Genomic DNA, 23,429 nt, shown 5'->3' with positions numbered 1-23,429 from the left:
ATTAAAGAACATGTAAATCAGACAGAAGGCCCTTTTCCAGTTCAAATTGAAAAGAAAACAAAAGGTTCTGATGAAGTAGGAACGTCAGTACATTGAGATGAAGAATCCGCTCGCGTCTCTTGCTTTCTGATTGGACAGTTACGCTTCGCTTTCTGATTGGATAGTCCAGAGCATTCTCCGGATTGGCCCGCTGGGTTCAGCCGTGCTGGTTCTGCCAAAATTCCGCACATTTTGAGTCAGCGTTTGTAACTTCACTGTCGCAGAGTGTGTAGGAAGTTTGAGCTCTGAGTGAAAATCCATGTCCGCGCATTTGCAAAGCGATTAACTCCCAAGCCCAAATAATTCCTACAGATACACAAAACCTTTTTCATATGTACAAATGTTTTCTTGCTGCCTCAATCCAGTTGCACATGTTAATCATACTAATATTTCCTATACTGACAATGAGGCCGAAAAAAGTTCAACGCCGGCCTGAAGGTGTCCTCAGAGAATACGAGGTCACAGTAAACTTCAGCTAAACAGCTCTCTCCTCTCCTCTCCTCTCCTCTCCTCTCCTCTCCTTAAAGTGCTCAGGAGAAGAATTGTTTCCTCCCATCAGGTTCCCCCAGTATTCTGTGTGTGAGTGTGTTCAACCTCCTCTTCCATATTCACACGCCTGGGGCACCGATGATGGAGCAGCTTCTTCACTCTGCTAACTTCCTCAATACTGACGTGATGAAACCCACTGACTCATAAAGATATCAATGTTTTTAAACAGTAAGGTTGACCATGAAATGAAATCCCTGGGCTGTTCAAGTAAATAAATGTAAAATGTTATATGAAGATTAGTTTCCTTGTCTTTAAATTAAAGATCAATAATAATAACAATAATAAACCCCTTCCGGCTTTTTTCTATTTATTTTTTTATTATCATTATTATTAAAATTATTATTATTTTATTTTATTCCGTCTCTTCCGGTGCTGCTGTATGATTATCGAGCTCCTCTTCCTGGCATATTTCTGACGTGTGTGTGTGCGTGTGTGTGTATGTGTGTGTGTGTGTGTGAGGCAGTCTTGACACAACCCCAGCCTTTAGTTGGCCGCTGAGCTCGCCAGTTCCTCTGCACACACACACACTGCGCCGTGCCGCTGGCTGCACACACACATACTGCAGCAACACCGACGCTGGATGGGAGCTTATTATCAGGCGTGCAAAGTATTCCACACACACTCTCACGCAGGTAAGTTAAGAAAGACAACGTTATGATCATTTTGTTCCTGTTTGCTGTTGACGTGTGTGTAGAAATAGGTTTGATGAAGCGGAAACCGTGAGCTCGCGGCTGATTTCCAAAGCGAAAAAGAAGTTGTCATCCTCCAGAGAGAAGATAGCGATGGAGCGGTGATGAAGAGTGTGTTTGGCCGCTTAAATACGCCTTATAAGCCGCCACAAAGTCTTCGTAGACTCGTACAGATCTTTGGTAGGGTTTTTTTCTGGCGACATGCCAAATGTTGTCTTTTCTTCCACCCTCAAATATCGCGTTTTTTTGCCGTTTTAAACTTTGTCTGCTGCGAAGTTACAAGCCGTGCTCGTGATTAAATGTTTACGTGAAGGAAGCTGCAGAGAGAGAAGAAGAAGAAGAAGAAGAAGAACGGGAGGGATGGACGGACGGACATGCTCGCATATTTGGGCTTTAATTCAAACACACACACGCATACACACACACAAACGCACACACGCGCGCGCACACGAGTAAAGGAATCCCAACTGCAAGCAGACGCAGCATCGCATTAATTAGGACGTAGAGAAACATGAGGAATGAGTGTGTGTGTGTGTGTGTGTGTGTGTGTGTGTGTGTGTGTGTGTGTGTGTGTGTGTGTGTGTGTGTGTGTGTGTGTGTGTGTGTGTGTGTGTGTATGTTCTTAAGCTGTTTGACAGAATGCTGTAAGCTGTCTCACACACGCACACACACTGACTGTAGAGGCCGAGCTGCTCCAGTAAACATTGATTATTGTTTATAGAGAGTTGCTGGTGTAGTGTGGAAGAATTCTGAGTACACACACACACACACTCTGATCTGATCTTCCTCTCTCTGCGGTCCCATAGACTACCGTAATATCTGGCAGTGTATCCGTCACGGTTTGCCCCTTTATTCCTGCCTCTGTTGTATTGTTTTTGTGATTTTATCACCATGGTCACCTTTTACTTGTGTACAGTTTTTGGTCTCTTGTTTGTTTACAATGGAAGACTGAGCTGTAAGACAAATCTCCCATGTGGGACCTGAACCGTCTGAATCTGAGTCTTAGAACCTGCTGCCTCTCTATGCAAGAGTTTGTAATCTTAAATCAAGTTGTTTTGGAGGGATTGGTAGTACATTTTTAATCGATTAGTTGTTTCTTTTGTAATCGAATAGTTGTTTATAATCAATTAATCGGGACAGGCCTGATGCATGCCAGTCTGGGGTCAAGGCTCATTGGTGATGGTGTTGGTTCATTATTGGTGTTCCTCTTCCCATATGTGACACTGAGCAGAAGGAGATCGCTAGGATTATATTGCACAACAGTCGTTTCCAAGGTGTTGTCCATTGTTGAAGCTGCGCATGAGGTCGTGTTTGTTTGCGTCAATACTTCAGCAGAGGCCTAAAAGGGATTTGCAGGATTTATTCTCTGGGTGTTTGCTGGTTGCACAATTGATGAAGGAGGTTTGGATCAGGATCTCTCTGTGTTTCTGCACTGTAGTCTCCAAATTCTTCAACCCACTGGGTCCAAAAATATCTAGAATAATAAGGAAACCCCCCTGCAAGACGAATTCACAAGAAGTATGAAAAAGCGCCAACTACTTTCACTTCATCTAATGTGTCTCCTGGGGATGACTTTGAAACTCAGCATCCTGATAACAGGCTCAGCAGGGGTGTGACAGCTCTCTGTCACGCTCCGCCTTTTGCTCCTAAACGGGAGTTCTTGGATCCTCTCAGAGTATGTCAGGATCCTTGTCTCCTTGTCTCCTTGTCTCCTTTTCTCTGTGCCCTTGCTGCCTTTGGTCGTCTTCTCATTCGCCTTAATGTATTTATGTGCTTTGTCACTGAACCTAGTTTGAGGTCATTGCAGCGCTGAGTTCTCGTCATTCCTCAGGGTCTCAGAGGAGCACAGTGGGGCAGATGCAGAGCTGGTAAGGAGCTCCATGATTAACTCCCATTTATCCTGCCTCCTCCCTTTAAATGCATTCAGAGGATCCAATGAATCTCTCTTTTCCCTATGCAGATATGAGAATTAAAGATACGGAAAGAGTCCAGACCGTTTCTGTAGTTGACCCGTGTGTGTGTGGTGAGAGGATATGGAAGGGTGGGTGTGTGTGTGTGTGTTGTAGCAGAAGCATAAAGCAATGTTGTGTCTCCATCTTTGCGTTCAGCTCCGTTTCCTAATCAGGACATGTGATCCTGGCATCTCCCTGTCCATCACCCCTTCAGACCCATGACCATGGGCCTCGTGCTGTTAATGGAGCAACACACACCCCGACAGCATCCAAATTACACTTCAATAAAAAGTGTACGTTTTGTTCGCAACTTCATTTTTTAGAAATCATTAAATCAGCAGTTGGGTCGTTCCATTGGACGTCGTGCTCTCATCTTGTCACTGTGTCTCAACTTGTGTGTCAGTTGCACATTTCGACGTAACTTTTCACGCTGCATCTGAATTTAAATGTGATTGGCCTTCAGTGTGTGTGTGAGTCGTGTGAGTCGTGTGAGTCGTGTGTGTGTGTGTGTGTGTGTGTGTGTGTGTGTGTGTGTGTGTGTGTGTGTGTGTGTGTGTGTGTGTGTGTGTGTGTGTGTGTGTGTGTGTGTGTGTGTGTGTGTGTGTGTGTGTGTGTGTGTGTGTGTGTGTGTGTGAGCACAAAGCATCCAAAGTGACTGAATGGCCTGGAGGCTAACACTCATGTGACTGTGACATACAGGACTGAGGTCTCTTCTCTTCTCTTCTCTTCTCTTCTCTTCAACGTAGGCTGACGACTGGTTTGCCCTTTTCCATCTGTGTTAGTCATTGGTGTGGACAATTGATACAGGTTTGTGACCTAGTCAGAGCTGAGCTGACAGTGTGTCCACATACACACACATACACACACACTCACTCACCAGGCCTGTTGGTGATGTCAAAGCATAAGAACGGAGGAAATGTGTTGAGACACAATTCAGTTCCTGTTGCTACGCTGTAGTGTTGTTAGGCAGAAACTGGGGGAACATTCAAAGAGACGCATCCACCCATTCACCCATTCATTCTCTGTGACGCCATTATGGCCCTGATGGGACACAATGTGCTGTACTTCACAATACAAACAGCACTGTAAGACTCCAAACAGTCAGAATCAGAAAAGTTCAGTGTTGGAAATTGATGTGTCGTCTTAAAGCTGGAGAAAATGGAAAAGCCCAGACAGGTATAGGTGTCAGTAGCTCTGCCTGAAGGACCCATGTGCAGATATTTGCTGTAGATCATTCTGTGATGATGTAAGGTCCATAATAGTTTGCTCTCCTGCACAGCAGAGCAGAGCTGTTACACACTCTGCCTCTCTCTCTGATACTTTTCAGATAAATATAAATATGCAGACTTGTAAAAACTTGTGCTTTTTCCTGACATGTGCCAAATATGAGGTCACGGATGGAGGAAACAAAATACAGATTCCCAGAACTTTGTTTTTTCTGTCCATGCCTGAGGGAGACGCAGAGACGTTTCGGTTCTTGCTGCAGGTTTGCTTATGTTTCATATACTTGCAGTTTTTGAGCATCTTTCCATGCAGCGTCGGCTCAACTAAAGCAGCGTCTGTGGTGAATTCTGACCTCGCTTAACGCTCAAGCACCAGCTCGGAAAGCGTTGCCACGGTAAAGACAAACAGCTGGCCACGGAGTTAAAAGCCAACACGTCTCTCTCCCTCTCTCTCTCCTTCTCTCTCGCTCTCTAACGCTGCAGTTGGCTGTGGAGAGACGGGACGAGAGGAGAGTGTTAAAGCGCAGCCGCTGGTGTGTTGGCAGAGGGCCGCCGACTGTATTTCGAGGCAGGAAGTGTGACACGCAGAGCACAGGAAGTGGCCGACGATGGCGTCAGGCTAGCCCTTTCCCTTCACGAGCGGTTTACTCTCAGCTCATTTAGTTGATCGGCGGCTTTAATTTATGTTCTGACTAATAGATGAAGGTTAGGTCTTCTTTTAAAGCGTTTTGTTTGTAGCAAAGTGCAGCCCAGTGAGGGGGCGAGTGCAGGGACGCCAATCAAAACAGCAGGAAACGGGAACACTGAGCTCTTTCACTCTTTACCTTTTTCTTCTTGTAATCTTTTATTTCTACATCTCCTTTCTGTCTCGTTGTCCCTCGTTGTCTTTCAGTGTTTTGTTCCACCTCGTCTCCAACTTCTCCCTTGTGGTCACTGCTGTCAAAAATTCAAAACTACATATGACGAATGAATGAAGATAAAGTTAAAACTGACGCGTCCAGTGTTTCTCAGAATAATGTAAAGTGAATCACTAATAACGGCCTTGTGTCATCCTGTGACATCATTCAGAGGAGGAGGAAGACGACTGGGACTCTGCAGTGGTGTCTTCTTCATCCTTCGTCTCTCAAACATGACCTCTGAGGTGTGTGTGTGTGTGTGTGTCAGATTGTCACTCTTGTCTTTGTGTTTGCTTATGCACACAAGATGTCCAGCTTCCCAGAGTGACAATCTAAGTCAGATATCTCAGTTTGCCTTCACACACACACACACACACACACACACACACACACACACACACACACACACACACACACACACACACACACACACACACACACACACACAGAGCAGCAGGACTAACTGAGCATTGAGAAAGAGGAAGTGACACGAGCCGCATATGAAGTGCGTGCGTGCGTGTGTGTGTGTATAAGTGTGACTTCTCTAAACGTTTTTATATGAGTGTAGGGGAAGAAGAAGTTCCACTCTTTGCCTGGATGCGTTTAAAAAGACTGAGGAGCTTCTTATCTTCCTCTTCTTCTTTGTCTTTTAGCTTTATGTGACTGCTTGATTGCATTTTTACATTTTTGTGAGGAATGAACTGAGACGCTTCTTCTTCTACCGTCTTCTTCTCAACGTACTGCGGATTCTCCTATGGGCACAGTTTGAGTAAGTAGACGTGGTTCCTCTCTGTCAGACTGGTAACCAGTCTTGTAGATTTACAGGAATGTGGTTGAAATGGGATTGAATCATCTACATATAAATATGAATGAAGTGGCTGAGTGGAAGTTTCCTGTATGTTAGAAATAAAGCGACATCGATACAAAGTGTTGCTCAGAGACGATGTTTACTTATCATTTCAAAACCTGATCAACTTCTCAGGAGTGTGTCTTGGTTTTGGTCCTGCCCTTCCCTGCAGCCTGATTCACTGCTAGTTAACATTTTGAGTGTTTCAGACAAACAGAAAGGCATAATGTGGTATTGATGTGATATTCTGTTCATCCTTAAAGGGAAAGATTTCTTTATCTCGCCCTTCGTCAAGGTCAGAAGTCGGGATCGGTTTCATAATGGCTGGAATCTAAGCAGTAAGGCTCCTGTCAGGGTCGGCTGGAGTGCAATTTCAGTATCTTGGTGATGGTAGAAGGTTTTATAATCATAATATTCATGTTGTGGGAGAAGTATTGTGAGGAATCAGGTGTGTTCTTATTGAACATTGCTGTATATGGACTATACAGCATGCAGGCAGCTGGTGTTGATGCCTTTTATAAAGCATTTCAAGACTCAGCTTGACATCACAGGGGCAGAAGGGAAGGGATGAGGACGAGGCGATGAATTAATGTTTGATTTGTAAGCCTTTTTGTGCAGCGTTAAATCAGTGAGAGTAGCAGGGAAATGCTAGCACGTACAGGAACCTCAACTACTCCATATTCAGCCCCGTCTGGTTATGTCAAGACATGAAACACACGTACACACACACAGAACACTTGCGACGTTTACCACAAGTATCTCTTCATTAATAAGACAAATACCCAGAAGGCCTTTCTGTTTTTTTAAGAGAAATTTCCTATGTAAACACTTGTGTCACAAAATGCCCTCAGCAGTGTTTATTTTAAGCGTTTGCCCATTTTTTACAGATAAAACCATGACACAGCAGAGGGGGAGTCGAAAGTTAAAGCTAAATGCAGCTGCTGTGAGTGTGTGTGTGAGAAACGGACGGAAAGAGAGAGAGAGAGAGGGAGAGAGCAAGTGCCTGTGAGCGCAGCACAGGATGTTAGCTTAGCCACTCAGCACCGTTCCTGCACCACTGACACATTTGTTACAGGCCGTTTGTGTTGTAGGTTCTTAGTGTTACCTTTCACCCTCGCCCACCAGCAGCAGTCATACTGACATTTTTGCCTAGCGACACACGTGACTTCCACTTGAGGCGGGTCTGTGAACGCACCAAATGAGGGTTTGAACTCGTTTTCAGTTTGTTTCAATGTTAAACGAGAATCTTTTAATGTTTGTCCTCCATAATGAATGTTTCTCTTCTTGAAGGATTCGTTCTGACTGATGTTTACTTTGATTTCCTTTCGTCTACGTCTCACTAACTTCACCAGTTTGTACAATAACAGCATCCAGGTGCGCTGTGAGCTGGTGGTTGGTTGGATGTTGTTGTTGGTTAATAAACTGCTGACCAGGTGCCCATTTTCTGTTTTTATCTCCCTTGGATACTTGGGGAAAGACGTCGTCACACTACTCCCCCCCGAAAATGTGCAATGTTCCTTTAAACGGCCCTCTGAAGTGAACACGGTGTGCGACTTTAAAATGAATTTGTTCCACCAGCATTAAAGTATTAGGAAGGGGTTTGGATCAGCGCAACCGGGGAAGTGAGGAATTATGTTAAGATTGTGAAAATGTGAGCAAGCGTGTGTGTTTATGTGTGTGAATGTGTGTGTACATGAACCCCTAATGAGGTCGCGAAGCGTGCGAGCTTCGGTGGCAGGATGAAGAAGCCTTTTTATGGCCATTTGTAAACTGAAACACATGTGGACCCTTTCTGTGTGCGAGTGTATGTGTTCAAGCGCGTGTGTGTGTGTGTGTGCTGGTTGGCTGTGTTTCTTCAAAGGTTCCACACCCTGGAATCCTCATATCTCTCTCTTTCTGTCTGTCTCTCTCTCTCTCTCATTTATGTGAAAGGAGCCATTGTGAGTGCTTAGCTAATATTAGGCAGAGAGAAGGAGAGAGAGAGGCAGAGTGTTGTGTGTAGAATGTTAAAATGTCCACACACAGGCTTGTTTTGAACACTCTGGGCTCTTAAATCAACTTGCGGCCACGTATCTTAGTCTATATTTAGACGTCCTCTTCACCGTGGACACCTTATTAGAAACACATGTCTTTCAGCCACACTGTGAAAACGATCAAACGCTCCAGAAACGTGCGTCCTCCCGTCTCACATCCTGACATCTGCAGCGAAGAGACGTCGTTGGTGTCATTTCATCACGGCTGCAGGAAACAACTCCACGTGTGGGTCTCTGCGTCCTGATGGAGGCCGATTTGACGAAACTCAAGACGTTTCACTCTGGGTATAAACGTCCTCAACATTCCACGGGAGAGGAATGAGTGGAAACGGTTTCAATTTGACACCGAAATAGAAATGGAGGCACGAAGGTCAGAATGCAACCATGTGAATGTGTGCGAGTGTATACGCTGTAGTCACGCAGTTTCACACAGCTGGCACATCCTGTTCCTTCTGTCGTTTACTTTGCGTTCAGCTCTCCTCTTCTCTCCGCCTCGTTCTCTTATAGTTCCTTTATTCACCTCATTGTGTTTGTCCTTTTGTGCTATATCTCAAAAAGTGTTCCATAGATTGTAATGAAACTTGCTGTGCTGGTTGGACACCACCCAGGGAGGAAACAGTGACATTTTGGTTGCAGTCGGCCTGACGGTGGCGCTGCAATGACCGGTTTCACAGTTTGGCCTTTAGTTTTGGAACAGTGCGTCGTAGAATCAACATTGCTTTGGTCTTATTGCAGCTGTCAATCTAAGCCACGCCCACTTGGAATTTCACAAGTACAATATCTTTGATATTGCTCACTATTTTGATATAATTGGCTGTCAAAGTTGAGAGTGGGTGTGGCTTATTTGTCAATAAAAGAATGGATTAGTCGATAAAGAGAGATGAAGAACAATAGAGAGAGTCTTGATCAATGGGAGACGTGGTTCGGTGTACACACATGAAATATTAAACGTGTGCTGACTGAGGGAGGAAGAGGAGATGGAGGGGTGAAGATGAACTGCAAGACAGAGAGAGGGGAGGAAGACAAAGGGGATATGATGTGACTGCATGGAGGACAAAGGTGTGAAAAAGACAAGGGCAAAAGCACAATGACAAAGTGATGAGACGTATCTGTATCATCATCGTAGCAACCGGATGGCTGCTGTGGCGCTGGGGCTGTGTGTTGACTTCCTGTTTGTCAGCAGCATACAGGAAGTAAGAGGCCCCTAGAGGATGGCCTGACACTGTGCGTGTGTGTGTGTTTTCTTAAAATGAAATGAGAAGTTCAAATGTGTGACATGAGATTGATTTTGTGTGTGTGTGTCTGTGTCTGTGTCTGTGTGTGTGGGGGGGGGGGATTGAACATTGAACATTTTTGTTTCCTTTGAGTATTTCATGTGTTTTTATGGTTAAATCTTGCCCAGTGAATCTAATGTGTGTGTGTGTTTTGTCCACCAGGGTGCAACATCCAGTACAGACAGATTAAAGAGGAGAGAGGAAGATGCCTGTCCCGCCCCCTCCACCCCCAGGGCCTCCCCCACCCCCCACCCTCGCCTTGGTGAGCATCTCTCTCATTTATTTGTCCATCTATCTTTCCCTTTATCCGTCTTTCTGTCCACCAGGCGAGCTCCTTCGCTGCCTTGCTCCGGGCGATTGCGCACAGCAGCATCACCCTGTGGTTAATAAAGTCATTGCATGCTCTTCTTCTGCACTTTTGGTTTTAAGCGCCTGTGTGTTTGTGTTTCAGGCCAACACAGATAAACCGTCTCTGAATCGATCGCAGCAGAATGGAAGGAGCGCTCTGTTGACAGACATTTGTGGTGGCGCCAGGTTAAAGAAGACGGTCACCAATGACCGCAGCGCAGCCCTACTGGACAGTAAGTCTGGAACAGTACAGACCCAGTGATGTATTGATAGACTGCAGAAAGAAGAAGTCTATACAGCTGAAAATATGCTTGCAGAAATGAAATGAGGAATCGGTCCTTGTCTTCCCAGAACCCAAAGGAGGAGGAGGAGGAGGAGGCGGAGGAGGAGGAGGCGGCGGCGGTGGTGGTGGTGGAGGAGGTGGAGGAGGTTTTGGAGGAGGAGGCGGTGGTGGTTTGGGAGGTCTGTTCCAAGGAGGGATGCCAAAACTTAAATCTGCTGCAAACAGGGGCTCCACAGGTAAATATCATACAAAAACAGCTGAATTTACCCTGGAAACACCGAAACACTCACAGATCCAAACCTCCTCAGGGCAGAGCAAACCCCAGGCAGATCGTGGAAACATTGGAACCATTTTGGAGTTCATTTTTAGTTTTGAAATCCACAAGTAGATTTCTGATCATCTCTACAGAATCAACCTCACCATGATGTTTTTCCTTCAGATGCAGGACCGGGTCGAGGCCCTATGCTCCCTCCAGGCGGCCGCTCTGCTGGCCCCGGCTCCATCGGTGGTGGTGGAGTCTCCTCTGGACCACCGAAGCTCCCAGCAGGCCCGGGGGGTTTCCGTGGCAGCGCCCCCGATCCCGGGCGAGGGCGGGTGAACCAACCAGCCAGACCGGACACTCCTGGAGGGCCGCCCCCACCCGTGCCCAGCACACCCAGACCGAACCAAGGTTTTCAATCCCGCGGGGGCCCCCCTCCACCACCGATCCCCGGAGGTCCCAGGCCCGGCTCGGCCCCGGCGCCTCTTCTTCCCAGTGTTCCACCTGGCAGGCACGGAGCTCTACCTCCACCGCCCGGAGGATCCTCTGCTGGAACACGATCTGGCTTCTCTGGGCCTCCTCCTCCGCCCCCAAACAGCTCCCGCCCGCCTCTACCCCCCGCTCCAGGTGGGAGGCCCCCACTTCCAGACGACCGCCCACCGCCCCCACCCGCTCCGATGGGAGGTCATCGACCGGCGATGCCACGTGATGGGCCCCCCCCGCCTCCTCCGCCCTCTTTCAACTCCAAACCCTCGTCCTCCGTCTCCTCCTCCCCCTCTCGCCCCTCGGCTGTAGGGAGCGCGCCTCCTCTTCCGCCAGGTAGACCGGGCCCTCCTCCTCTTCCTCCCAGCCCAGCTGGAGGGGACGAACACAACACCCCTGCTCTTCCCCAAAGGAAATTCTCACTCAACAGGTGCTCACTTGTTCACAGAGTTCAGGTTCAGTGCCTTGCTCATGGGTTATTGACAGTAAATGCTGAGGGCGTTCAGATATATGGCATGTAGGTTAACATGTTTCTTCTCTCCAGCCACCCTCAGTCCAGATCAGGACCCCTTCCTCCCCCGCCCAATGAGAGGCCGCCTGCTTTTGGAAGAAACCAATCTTCAGTTCGCACAGGTGAAGATGTTTCACAAACCTTAACAGGACCTGAGCTAAGTTAAGTTTAAGAGATACTGGAGTGTTCGCAGCTGATTTGTACTCATGTATGTTACTTCGTTCTGCCTCTCCCAGGGCCTCTCCCTCCTCCTCCTCCCTCAGGGCGTGGCGGGGGCAGCGGGAGATCGGCACCAGCGCCTATTGGTCGCCCGCAGCCCCCTGGTGGCGGACCCGGCAGCAGACCCCCTCTCCCTCCAGACAGGCCTGGGACTGGACCCCTGCCTCCACCGCCCATGGGCAACGGCTTCCAAAACTCTCATCACAACCAGCAACAAGGTGAGTGGGTCAGGGGTGGGATAGATCTGAGTCTGAGAAAGGACAAGAATGTGTGTAAATTGACCATATCTGTGTGTGTGTGTGTGTGTGTGTGTGTGTGTGTGTGTGTGTGTGTGTGTGTGTGTGTGTGTGTGTGTGTGTGTGTGTGTGTGTGTGTGTTGCTGTACACCATGTATTTTCTACCTCACTTTTACGTTGTGGCCTATGACTTTTGAAGAATGCATTTTTTTTGTATTTCCTCCTTCAGTTTAGGGTCAATTGTATTTTTTTCCCTGGTGTTTTTTGTTTTCCACGTTGAATGTCTGGACCCAGCCAGACAACAGTCACATCATTGACTGCCAGGGTTGTGTGGGTTTGCCTCATTCATCAGCCGTGCTGTATCTCATGAATGTATTAAAGTGCCCGGCCCTTTGTGATGGACATGTCTTATAGGAGCCTCGTCTTACTGTCTTACTGTCTTACTGTCTTACTGTCTTCCTGATGGTGACAAACCGCCATTTCTCTCGTGAACAGATGAGTGGGAGTCCCGATTCACCTTCCACCCCATCTCAGACCTTCCTCCTCCAGAGGCCTATGTGCACATCCAGAAGACCTATCCCAGCAAGATTGGCAAGACTGAGGGCAGAGGTCATTCACTCACCCACACACACATATACACACACACACACACAGAACTCCCCTGAGGAATGGAACAGGGCAAACAAGTACAGAACTGCAACTGCTCCACATGCAATCTGTCCCCAGCGGCAGAAAATGCAGGGAAAAAAGTGAGGGAAACTGAAATATCGTTGTATTTGCTTCTTTCCAGGTTCTGGGAAAAAGGAAAGAGGCGCACCTCCTCTTCCTCCGGCGCCCAGGTGAAGGACAGTTGTCCGTGACCACAACACCTGGATCTACTTTGTCTGTGTCCACTCCTGTCTCTCTCTCTCTGTTGTGCTCATTTTGCTTCGATCAACAAACAGCATGTGGTTCATGCATGGACTATTATGTAAATGAGCTGACGTACTATTGACCAAGTAGAAAAATACATCGTCTCAGTGACACCATTGACACATTGTAGCAGCAGAAAGCAGCACCTAAAGACCAAAGCCTTATACTCTGGTATACTGTGACGAATAATTACAAATGGCTGATTTCTGTTTGTTTTTGTTGTTTGTTTGCATCATTGGGTGGTGAATTGAGTAATTAGCATATTTTGAATGAGCGATAGCATTTTCACGCACCAATATTTTTCTACCCGCTTCTCTGTGAAAGAACAAACGTCCACCGCCTCCCAGTGTTTCATTTTTGTGCTGCAGAGAAATAGATCAACTGACGGATCCCAGATATTGTATTTCACCAACCAGCTACGCCTTACGGGAAAGAATAGGATATCTGCACAGCGGCTGCATACTTAACAAACACAGCGTTGGGTGGTGCGCTTGTTTGACTTTCACAGCCTATTTGCAGACATCATTATGCAAAGCTAATTCAGGCTCTTAGGTCAATATCTTACCCAGCAGTGCAGTGCTTATCATGCATCTTCCTCAGGTGCGCTGAGACGCTGTTTCTCTCTTTGTGTGCCTTTTGTTCGATTCAGGTATGTGATTTCTCGCTGCATACAAGTTAAGGGAAATATGGAGTGCTGCCATTTGTGCCTTCAAACTGTGTGTGTCTGTTTGTTTCTTTTGATTGTTTACCACCTTCAGAAAGTACCACTTCTGCTGATTTGACACCTGGAAATAGAAAGAGGACAGCGGCCTCTTTTCTTTTTCAACATTTAGACTCTTTTGTGCTGCAGGGTATGTTAATGATTACAGCTTTAAATCCAAATTCAATACATCATACACAGAGAGACATTGAATGAAAATAAAGTCCCAGGCCCCCTGCCACTGCTGCACAAATCACCAGGGGAAATGCTGGTGTGCAATTTGCCAAAACCGCAATGTGCCTTCACAGTGTGTATCTTTCTGCTAAATCTGAAGTTTCTGTTGGAACCACTGAGCGGTACTTTTTATTTGATTGTCTTGTTGTGACGTGAGCATGTGATTGTTGTGTTGGGATAGAGATCAGCTGTTTTATAAGGAGGTTGTACAGGGGGGTTATAACAGCATGAGTTTACTATGAAACTGGTTCTTGGTTTGCTGGTTTGTGAAAAGCTGCCGTGGCTTTTTTCTATGAAGGATCTGTGTGTGGGACTATATGATTAAAGGACTGTATCGTTTTAAGTTATGTTAAGGATTTGTGCAGTATTATGTTTTTTGCTTTACCCAGCGCTGCTTCAGACGGTCTTATGTGTTGGTCACAAAAACATTTTCTTAAAGACAATCATACAGAAGTATACATTTTTAAGAATAAATAAATAAAAAATGCTTTATGTGCTGTACATGGGGTGAATGTGCTTTTATTGGATGGTGCGCTCTTAGTAAATATTTTGACAATATTGCACAAAAGAGGATTGATATAAGATTATCCTTTGGTTTATCCAGGTGTATTAACAGCAAGTGCATCATATGTATTGATTTGTTGTGTATGTGATCATATAAGTTATGAATCATTTACACGGTTGTACAATAAAGATGGGAAATATATGAATAGCCTGACGTGATGTGAGACCAGAGCTTTATGGTATTTCATTGCCTGTAAATATCTGAGAGCAGAAGCTGCAATTGTCAAAATGTGTTTTTGATATGAAGGTATTCAGGTCAAATCATGGTGATATTTAGCCAATCCAGCTGATCGGTTAATGCCGATCAGAAACTGTGAATTAAATCCACACTGCAGGAAACAATGCAGACTTGTTGTTTCTTTCAATAGAAGCATTCTTGACTACTTTAGAAATTAGAACAATGCAACATTGTGTGGCTGTGATCACACAGAAATCCAATGCTGTTCCAAATCCTAAAGAATTTGAATCTACTGACACCTAGTGGACAGACAATTTGCAGCACGCAAATCAAGATATACTCGTGCCGCCGCCAGAGTGCAATCATTATGGACATGCAGTCTCATAACTTGCTGCACATCTTCACCATCATCTCCCTATTCGCTGTCATCATTACATTCCTTTGAGGTGTCACTCTTCATCAAAAGTGAAGAAATTGTCAGAATTTCTTAAAGTTGTCACACTAATGTCATACACAAACATTTTCACTGGGTGCAGTCCACTGCCAAAGTCATGTTCCATGTTCAGGTTGAAGGCAGTTAAGTATTGAAACAATGTATGACCAAAGTGGATAAACCCTCAGATGAATCTTTCAAATCCCTTTGTGAAACCTTTTTCACGAACTCTCATGTGTCACAAATTACACGCATGACCCTGGAGAGCACAGATTTTATCCGTCCTACGTCACGCGAATGCGCCACACGCACATATATGATCTTATCCAATCACAACTCGAACTGGAAGCCTATCTCGCCGGCGATTGGCTGAATAAGCTGTCAGTCATCGTGCAGGGTGTTTTCCTTTCTGCAGCTGTCAGATTCAGAAACGGAGATTTGCCATTCAAACGGCAAAACACGGTCTTTCCCCTCCCGCAGGACTCATCTACCCCGCATCTTTTGCGTGAAGATGCTGTTGTAGATAAGAGACGTAAGCGTTTTATTCATTTCAAAACAAAACCCTTTAAATATGATGTTCGTGCCAGATGTGAAACGTTTAGCTCGGGGCTACGCTTGTTTGTATCCCCTAATGTTTTTAGCGTGCACCTAGCTAAAGCTAACGGACAGCTGGCCATGACAATGCAGTGCTGTCACACACGGCAGGTTGTTGTTGTTGCCACTGTGGCTATTTAAGACCACAGAGCATTCGTTTGAGTTCCTTGCCTTACATATTGCATTTATCGTGACTGAACGGACTGATTTGACTGCAGACTCCGTACTGTTACGCAGGGGCGCATCTCTCTGGATTCTGTGGCCGCTGCTGGCCCCCCTGTTGCATTAAATCAAACTAAACAGTCTAGAGTGGTTATTGGTTTCTCTCCAGCCAGAAGAACTCTCACCTTACACATTTATATCAGGTGTTATATGTTTATGTCCTTGATCAACAATTTACATTTAGTTGTATTCATTTTGTCCAATGTGAATGTGGGAAAATGTGGTGTAGTATGACAGAAGCAAGGTGCTGCAGGAGAAACATGGAGAAATATTTAAATATAGCAACCATATGCACAGTGTAGTGTGTGTGTGTGTGTGTGTGTGTGTGTGTGTGTGTGTGTGTGTGTGTGTGTGTGTGAGGAGCATTGATTGATCTCAGACAGGTAGGTGCTGCTCTGGTCGGTGCTCTGGTCGGTAATAAGGAGCGACCGCCACTGTGATTTTCTCTTTCCTTCCCTTCACTTCTGTCGTCCCCAGTTGCTGAAGTCAGCCCATTACCTGACCCCTCCCATACTCCTATCCCATCACCGCCATGGAGAGCAACAACTACGTGCTGATCCATGGCAAGAACATATCCCAAAACACCGTGGCGGGCGCCGTCGGTGGGCCGCACATGTCCATCGACAAGCTGTTCCCGGCTCTCCTTGAGTGCTTCGGGATCATTTTGTGTGGCTACATAGCTGGCAGGTAAGGGGTTAAAAGGGGTTAAACAGCAGTCTATTAAAGTTTGCTTGCTGCGTTGTGATGGCTGATGAAGGGAATACTGAGATGATCTTTGACCCACAGGGGCGACATCATCACAGAAAGCCAGGCGAAGGGTCTGGGGAACTTTGTGTCTAAGTTTGCTCTGCCAGCTCTGCTCTTTAAAAACATGGTGCTGTTGGACTTTGGAGATGTGATCTGGGCTTTTCTGTGGAGCGTCCTGGTAGCTAAGGTGTGTCTTAATATCTATATCTTGATGGCTTATTTACAATCTGCTGTATTTGCACAACAGCCCATTGTTTCATACTGGACTGCTGTTTAATGTAGCTCAATTCTAATCAAAGGAACTAGTGACACCCTCTGTTTAAAAGGTGTTACTGCAGTCTTGTAAAAAGCACAAAGAATTATGCAATTAAACACAACTTAACACTCTCTTATCGTGTGTGTAGGTGACGGTGTTTGTGCTAGTGTGTGTGCTGACACTGATGGTGGCGAGTCCAGACTGCAGGTACAGCAAAGCGGGTCTGTATGCCATCTTTGCTACACAAAGCAATGACTTTGCTTTGGGATACCCTATAGGTGAGACAGAGCCCATATGAGTGACTGACTGACCACTGTACACACTCCCACTTTCAAAATACTTACATAAAACTCTTTTGTTTTCCCTAGTTGATGCGCTGTACCGGACAACATATCCAGAGTATCTCCAGTATATCTATCTAGTAGCTCCGGTCTCCCTCATGCTCCTCAACCCCATAGGCTTTGCTCTGTGTGAGGTGCAGCGGTGGAGACAGTCCAGTCACCCTCAGCACAGCACTGCTGGCATACTGGGAATCGTAATGCTACAGGTACAGTATGTAGAAGGTTGGTAGTCCTCTTACATCTGTTGTGTAGTCTACCTGCGGGTCAAAGGGCGAGTAACCCCCCCTCTATCCCCCTCCTCACTGCTGCAGGTGCTGAAGAACCCGATCGTCTTCATGGTGATGGTAGGAATCATCTCCCACTTTGCCCTGGGCCAGCAGATCCCCGCTGTGCTGTCAGAGTTCATAGACGGCCTCGCCAACTCGTTCGGTGGCGCTGCCCTCTTTTACCTCGGCCTCACTATGGTGAGTGTGATTCAGTTTGGTCCTCCTCATATCGTTTGTAAATCAAAATGACATTCAGCTGATCACAGTGACGTCACCGGGCTTTTTTGTGTGACAGGTGGGCCAGCTTAGAAAACTAACTAGAGACACTGGCGTCGCCTTGATTCTCCTCATCACTGCCAAACTGTAAGTTGCCGTTTGTTGTCCGTGTGGTCGTTTTATCTACAAATGCTTCAACCGTCACATACAAATGAAATTCTTTGTAATCATAGGACTCCACTTGTCCACTTGTCCTTATTGTCCTCTTGTCTCCGCCCTGTCTCTGTCAGGTTGGTGATGCCATTAGTCTGTAAGGACATGGTGGACATTCTGGACATAGGAGTGAACAGCACTAACGCCAACCACACCAGTTTGTCCAACTTTGCCTTTTTATACGGAGTCTTCCCGACCGCACCAAGTGTAGCCATCTATGCAGCTCACTACAATGTGGAGCTGGAGGTGGTGAGTCACGCTCTTCAACTCAAATAAATCGATCCCTGTTTCCAGCTCGTCCCATTAAGAGGAAAAGCTCTCAGCAGCAATCTCTGTATTCACTTCTTTTCTTTTGTAGGTAACTTCAGGGATGGTCATCAGCACGTTTCTGTCCGCCCCCATCATGTACGTGTCGGCGTGGTTGTTGACGATCCCTCTGATGGACCCTGCTCCTCTGGTGGCAGAGCTGCAGAATGTCAGCTTTAACATCAGCATCGTCAGCCTTGTAGCACTGGTGAGCGAGTTTGGCCACTTTGATTGTTAAAGAGGTTTAAGGAACAAGAGAACAAATGTAGTTTAGGTGTGGATTTGATGACGACTACAATGGTTTCCTTCAGGTGTGGACCATAGCCGTGATGCTGCTCAGTAGGAAATTTAACAGACTTCCTCACCTCTTTGCCTTGAATCTCTTCCTGGCTCAGGTCGGTGATTTTAAAGCTTAAATATCATGAATTAATGAAGTAATTCCATGATGATTTGTGATCGGTTGAAGTTTGTCCTCTAATGTGTTCAGTGTGTTATGTTTGCTCTCTCTCTTCTCTCTCTTCTCTCTCTTCTCTCTCTCCTCTGGCTGCAGTTCCTGGTGTGTGTCAGTATGGTGCTGTGGAACTTTTTGGTGAAACAGGAGGACAATATGGTTGGAAAAGTTCTCTCCTTCACTCTGCTCTACGGCTCACTGTACAGCACCTACATCTGGACCGGTAAGTGTGTGTAGACATAAAGAGTTTGTCACAATACCTGAATAATGTTTAGACACATGCAGGTGTGCTGTGTGTTCTCTTCTCCAGGTTTGATCCCTCTCAGCCTGGCTCTGACGAATAGAGACGATCTACTGAGACTCCGACCGGGAATTTTTATGATTTTGGGTTGGGGGTATGTCAGCACATCACACCACACACTGTACCTCGGGACCTCACTGTTACGCCACAACTGTCTGGTTTAATGTGTGTGTTTGTATGTGTGTGTAGGGTTCCGTTCCTGATGGCAGGAGGTCTTCTCATAGTCGGCGACAGGACCGACTCCTTGGACTCTGCCTTCTTCTATGGCAGAGCTCAGGTTTGAATAACAATGGCACTTCATTCCACTTTCTATCTATTGTAATCCATTCTAGTGTAATCTCTTCTATTCTATTCTATTCTATTCTATTCTATTCTATTCTAGATCATCAGCACAGCAGTGGTGCTGGCAGTCAGCCTGGTGCTTGGTGCCATATCTCTGATGGGTCTGAGCCAGGTTGGCAGGGAGCAGAGGGACTACCAGGCCCTGGACAGAGCCTCTATAACCTGCATCAATGAAGACTTGCTGCCCCCTGGTGGCTTGGAGGAGCAGCAGCATCAACAGCTGCAACCACAGATGGCAAGTCCGTCTGAGGGCAGCGTCCACTCAGGTAGCCGTATTCTGTTTCTCTACCCCTAACCTGAGCTGAGTTGTAGCCACAAAGGGACATACTCACCTGTCATCACCGTCGCTCTATTATGTGCCTCTGTGACTTTCCTAACAGCTGAGACTCGTCAGCGATGCGATGATGTCACTTGACAGGACCAATACACACACAGTCAATTTTGCCTCCGTTTGTGTTTTTCTTTTCAGACCTGCACCTCTGCTCTCCTCTCCAAAGCATGCCAGACATGATAGCCAGCACACAGAGAGAGCACACACACAGCACAGGTGACCACACACACACACACACTCACAATAAAACACAATGACATCCTTTATACCGTTGCTAACTTTCAGTCATTATGCCATTTCTCTCCAGGCCTCAGTGAGGCGCTGTGCGACGGCCAGCAGCAGCCCAGCTCTTCCTCATCAGAGCAGCCTCTGAACCTTCCACCGCCCGGGCTGCAGCCGCACGACGACAAACAGACAGTCAGACACGTGCTTCTCTGCCTGCTGCTCATAGTCAGCCTGCTCGCGGTGCGGATCCATTACTCTACTTAAATACTGTGTGTTTGGCTGCTGTGCTCTTCTTCTTCTCTTTATTCGCCTGATTGGTAATTCTGTGTGTGTGCAGAACTTGTCCAGTTGTCTGTGGTGGTTGTTCAACAAAGATCCAGGAAGACTTTACCTGGAGCTGCAGTTCTTCTGTGCTGTGGCAAACTATGGACAGGTACACTTTGAGTTTCCAGCTCTGTGTTAATATGTATTTGTGTTAAAGTGTTACTATGGGAGTGTGTGATGTGTCGAATCCCAAGTGATCATTGTCTGGGTTTCTCTTTCATCTCAGGGTTTTCTGTCCTTTGGTATCTTCGGTTTGGACAGACACCTCATCATCCTCCCCTTTAAGAAGAGGTGAGACTTCTCCTTTCATCAGTAAATCACAAACAGAGAGGACAGATAACATCAAAGTGTGTGTGTGTCTGTCTCTGTCAGGTTGCTCAGCCTGTGGTACGGCAAGGACAGTGAAGAGTTGAGTCCCTCGGTCGTGCCGGAGGAGGTCAGACTCACCTGCACGCAGTTTGTTCGTTACCACAAAGAACAGTGTGTCCAAGATATCGTGCACCCACACAGGTATGAAGACAGGTCTGCCTTTTCTTCTTCTATTCTGATTGTTGCTGATCAGTTAAATAAAGTTGTGTTCCATGTTTGGGTTTGTTCACATGATGAGTTGATGCCAGGAAAGGGACGTTTCCATAGGTAGTTTGCTCTCTTCTGTTGCCCCTCTGTCCACTCTGCACTTCTTTATCCCATGAAACACAATGAACGTTTCAGATTGTTTTTATGCATCTGCACTGCTGAATAAGTCCTAAGGCATTTCAGTGTAAGGCAATATTTGACTCAACCTGCTTCTTTAACCAAAACATTTTGGGTGCTTTACTTTGCTGAGTTTCTCTCCTAACACAAACTCTTTCCACTGTTTTCTTTTCCCTTCTCTCCTTTTCATTTAACCTCGACTCCTCCTGTATTTCCTATTCCCTCCCTGTTTCCCCCTCTGTCCTCCATGCCTCTCTCTCTCTCTCTCTCTCTCTCTCTCTCTCTCTCTCTCTCTCTCTCTCTCTCTCTCTCTCTCTCTCTCTCTCTCTCTCTCTCTCTCTCTCTCTCTCTCTCTCTCTTTCCCCCCTCTATCACCCCCTAGTGGCTCAGGGGAGAGCGTGAGCCCTCCGACAGGTGAATCCTTCCTCTGATAATGACAGGTTCGGAGCAGAACGGGAAGAGGACAATGGGGCTGTGAGATGGGGTCACAGCATCCATCCCCCCCTTCCCCAGCACCAGAGCGTCCCTTTGGAACAACCAGCGAGACGCCACAGTTTCCAATCCCATCACGTTCAGGAGCAATTCAGCCACGAGCCACAGAATCTGCATCAGAATCAGCAATCTCACCATGAAGGCAAACCCCGGGGCGGAACCTCTTTTCCATCCAGGTGCCAGGCTCAGCGTGAGATTGAAACCCAAACCCACGTCACCACCACAGACCAGGATCACGAACCAGCTAATCCTTCCCACCCGACGCGGCAAGCCCATAGCCTTATCCCGTCCAGTGTCCGCGTCTGTCCCCCGTCCCACGCCGCAGGTGTGTTTCAGGGCAGCCGCCTAGTGGACTCACTGCTGGAGCGCGGCCTGTGCCCCGGCCGAGCCGAGGCCCAAACGTTCTGCGCCCGTCTTCAGCGGGGAGGCGTGTTAGAGGATCCAGCGGCTCGGCACAGATTTAGGGACGACCCCACCCTGATGTACCGCTTCACCCAGGATGGAGAGGGAGGGAGAGAGGGGGAGGAAGATGAGCTAGTAGATGGGGGGAGAGTAGTTGAATGACGAGTCCATTAATTGATCCACAAGTAACCAACAGCAGACGGTTTACTGATCGGTTTTGGCCTCTCAGGTGTTTTGCTGTTTTATATTTCATATCATTTGAATACCTTTGCCACATTTACAGACAAACCAAACACTCCAAAAAGTAGTGAGATGCTGTAAATTGGGATCAATCATCAGTTGTGGCTTCTTCTTCTTCTGCATGCCCTTGTTGTTTTGTTCGGGGTGTTTAGAGATGTTTACCTTCGTTTGTGTCGCACTGACCTGCGTCGGCTGCCGTGTTGTTGTTGTAGTGTATTGACGCTACGCCGTATGGACTGCATGATGAAAGGGCGGGGCGAGAGGACTTGAGGTAGGCTAGTTGCAGCTTTCCCCTGTTTGTCCTCCACCTCAGAGCTCCTGATGAATCTCTCTCCATGGCTATTTTTAACTTTGTGTTCTGTGCATTTGAGAAAGGAATGCTGCTGCGTGCTGAGCCACCTGAGAGGCACAGAGATGTGTGAACACCAGATAGTTGATTCTGGACGTTCTAGAATCTAGATGAAGCCAAGAAGCAGCAGATTTGCTGACTAAACACCAAAACAGCGTCCTTGCACATTCAGTTAGATCCTCTCCCTTCATTCGTATCGTCATATGTATTGCACGCCGTGTCTTTTCATCTTACAGCCGTCTATGTCGCCTACTTGCATGACAGGAGAGCAGCACACAGGCTTCCACTGCACTCTGACTCATTCTACAAACATCTTTAAATTATGCAACTCTGCGGATGTTTTGTGTGTGTGTGTGTGTGTGTGTGTGTGTGTGTGTGTGTGTGTGTGTGTGTGTGTGTGTGTGTGTGTGTGTGTGGGGTCATATCACTGTATAGATTCAGCCAGGGTTTGAAAATTGCACAAGCTGCCTTTTCCAGACAGATTCAAGCTTCATTCATACTCGTACTGTAATTCCTCTCTCGCTGTGTGTTTCGTGAGGTTTAACCCAAATAAACCCTGATATTATATTAAATAAGCTCTCATGAAGACACAGATGTAGGTAGTTAATCAATCATAAACTAATCCAGCCCTTTAAAGAGGTCGGATGGAAAGAGTTTGGGTTACACGACTGCATAGATCCTGTAAACAGATCAGAGTCCTACAGTAGAAACGTTTTTCATTTCTCCTCTGACTCAACTGTTTGTTGTCAACTGTGACATAAAGTATTTTTGACTGTGATTAGAGTGGAAGATGGAGGATAATGTGCACATATAAACCACGCCAGTATAAAGCTCAAAAGGAGCAAAATAAGTGATTTACTGCTGTATTTTTCTGTTTACATCATTGCCTTTGCTCTCTACTGCCACCCTCAGGATAACTGTTTGAGCCCCACTAAGGTATGGTAAGGCATGAAGAATAGTCATTGTTGTTGTTTTTGTTCAGAACAATTCATCCAGATTCAGAACAGATTCACTTTTCTCCTCTCAGATTTTCTTCATAAGTGCAGATAAGGAGCGTGTTTGCTCAAACAATCCACGCCAGATTCTTGTTGTTTATTTTCAGTCCAGTTAGTCAAATAATTATTTCAGTGCCTGCTCAACCAAGGAGTATCTTCTCTATAGTGTTTGTTGTGTTGTATGCTGGAAGGTAAAAGAACAGAGCCAGAGGGAGTTTCCTGTTAATGTGCGATGGTGTGTGTGTGTGTGTTTGTGGTACA

At 46.5% G+C, this 23,429-nt stretch overlaps 2 protein-coding genes across 5 annotated transcripts; both read left to right on the top strand.

Moving 5' to 3' along the window:
- Positions 1–1,050: 1,050 nt before the first annotated feature.
- On the top strand, positions 1,051–14,593 carry wipf1b (WAS/WASL interacting protein family, member 1b). Of its 4 annotated transcripts, XM_076160358.1 has the most exons (10): positions 1,051–1,220; positions 3,976–4,036; positions 9,665–9,764; positions 9,954–10,083; positions 10,202–10,369; positions 10,573–11,305; positions 11,420–11,508; positions 11,623–11,823; positions 12,337–12,450; positions 12,632–14,593. In XM_076160358.1, exons 3-10 carry the CDS (start codon positions 9,708–9,710, stop codon positions 12,682–12,684), a joined length of 1,545 nt encoding a protein of 514 aa, XP_076016473.1. In that variant the 5' UTR covers positions 1,051–1,220; positions 3,976–4,036; positions 9,665–9,707; the 3' UTR covers positions 12,685–14,593. The 4 variants fall into 4 exon arrangements, with proteins under 4 accessions (XP_076016473.1, XP_076016471.1, XP_076016470.1 ...); XM_076160356.1 differs by lacking the exon at positions 3,976–4,036; XM_076160355.1 differs by lacking the exons at positions 1,051–1,220; positions 3,976–4,036 and adding an exon at positions 5,848–6,117.
- Positions 14,594–15,307: 714 nt separating this feature from the next.
- Positions 15,308–21,223, top strand: LOC143008481 (lysosomal cholesterol signaling protein-like). Its single transcript, XM_076160265.1, has 20 exons — positions 15,308–15,394; positions 16,156–16,365; positions 16,465–16,612; positions 16,830–16,959; positions 17,050–17,228; positions 17,334–17,486; positions 17,584–17,651; positions 17,795–17,966; positions 18,076–18,231; positions 18,335–18,418; positions 18,574–18,697; positions 18,785–18,869; positions 18,965–19,052; positions 19,158–19,383; positions 19,587–19,664; positions 19,756–19,913; positions 20,011–20,106; positions 20,224–20,288; positions 20,370–20,507; positions 21,073–21,223. The coding sequence occupies exons 2-20, from the start codon at positions 16,211–16,213 to the stop codon at positions 21,119–21,121; spliced, it is 2,352 nt and encodes a 783-aa protein (XP_076016380.1). The 5' UTR covers positions 15,308–15,394; positions 16,156–16,210; the 3' UTR covers positions 21,122–21,223.
- Positions 21,224–23,429: the final 2,206 nt, after the last annotated feature.

The sequence above is a fragment of the Genypterus blacodes genome, unplaced genomic scaffold, assembly GCF_046128005.1.
Source record: "Genypterus blacodes isolate CSIRO-AG114 ecotype Tasmania unplaced genomic scaffold, CSIRO-AGI_Gbla_v1 ptg000105l_1, whole genome shotgun sequence".
Lineage (NCBI taxonomy): Eukaryota > Metazoa > Chordata > Actinopteri > Ophidiiformes > Ophidiidae > Genypterus > Genypterus blacodes.
The sequence above is the reverse complement of the archived record's forward strand: the minus strand, read 5'-3'. Positions and strand labels throughout refer to the sequence as shown.

Excerpts from the sequence above, each read along its gene's own strand:
- wipf1b (XM_076160356.1), top strand. The coding sequence starts at position 9,708 with ATGCCTGTCCCGCCCCCTCCACCCCCAGGGCCTCCCCCACCCCCCACC. Across the intron at positions 10,084-10,201 it reads CAGCGCAGCCCTACTGGACA|AACCCAAAGGAGGAGGAGGA; the intron begins GTAAGTCTGGAA and ends TTGTCTTCCCAG. Across the intron at positions 11,509-11,622 it reads CCAATCTTCAGTTCGCACAG|GGCCTCTCCCTCCTCCTCCT; the intron begins GTGAAGATGTTT and ends TGCCTCTCCCAG.
- LOC143008481 (XM_076160265.1), top strand. The coding sequence starts at position 16,211 with ATGGAGAGCAACAACTACGTGCTGATCCATGGCAAGAACATATCCCAA. Across the intron at positions 17,229-17,333 it reads TGGGAATCGTAATGCTACAG|GTGCTGAAGAACCCGATCGT; the intron begins GTACAGTATGTA and ends TCACTGCTGCAG. Across the intron at positions 18,698-18,784 it reads CAGCACCTACATCTGGACCG|GTTTGATCCCTCTCAGCCTG; the intron begins GTAAGTGTGTGT and ends TCTCTTCTCCAG.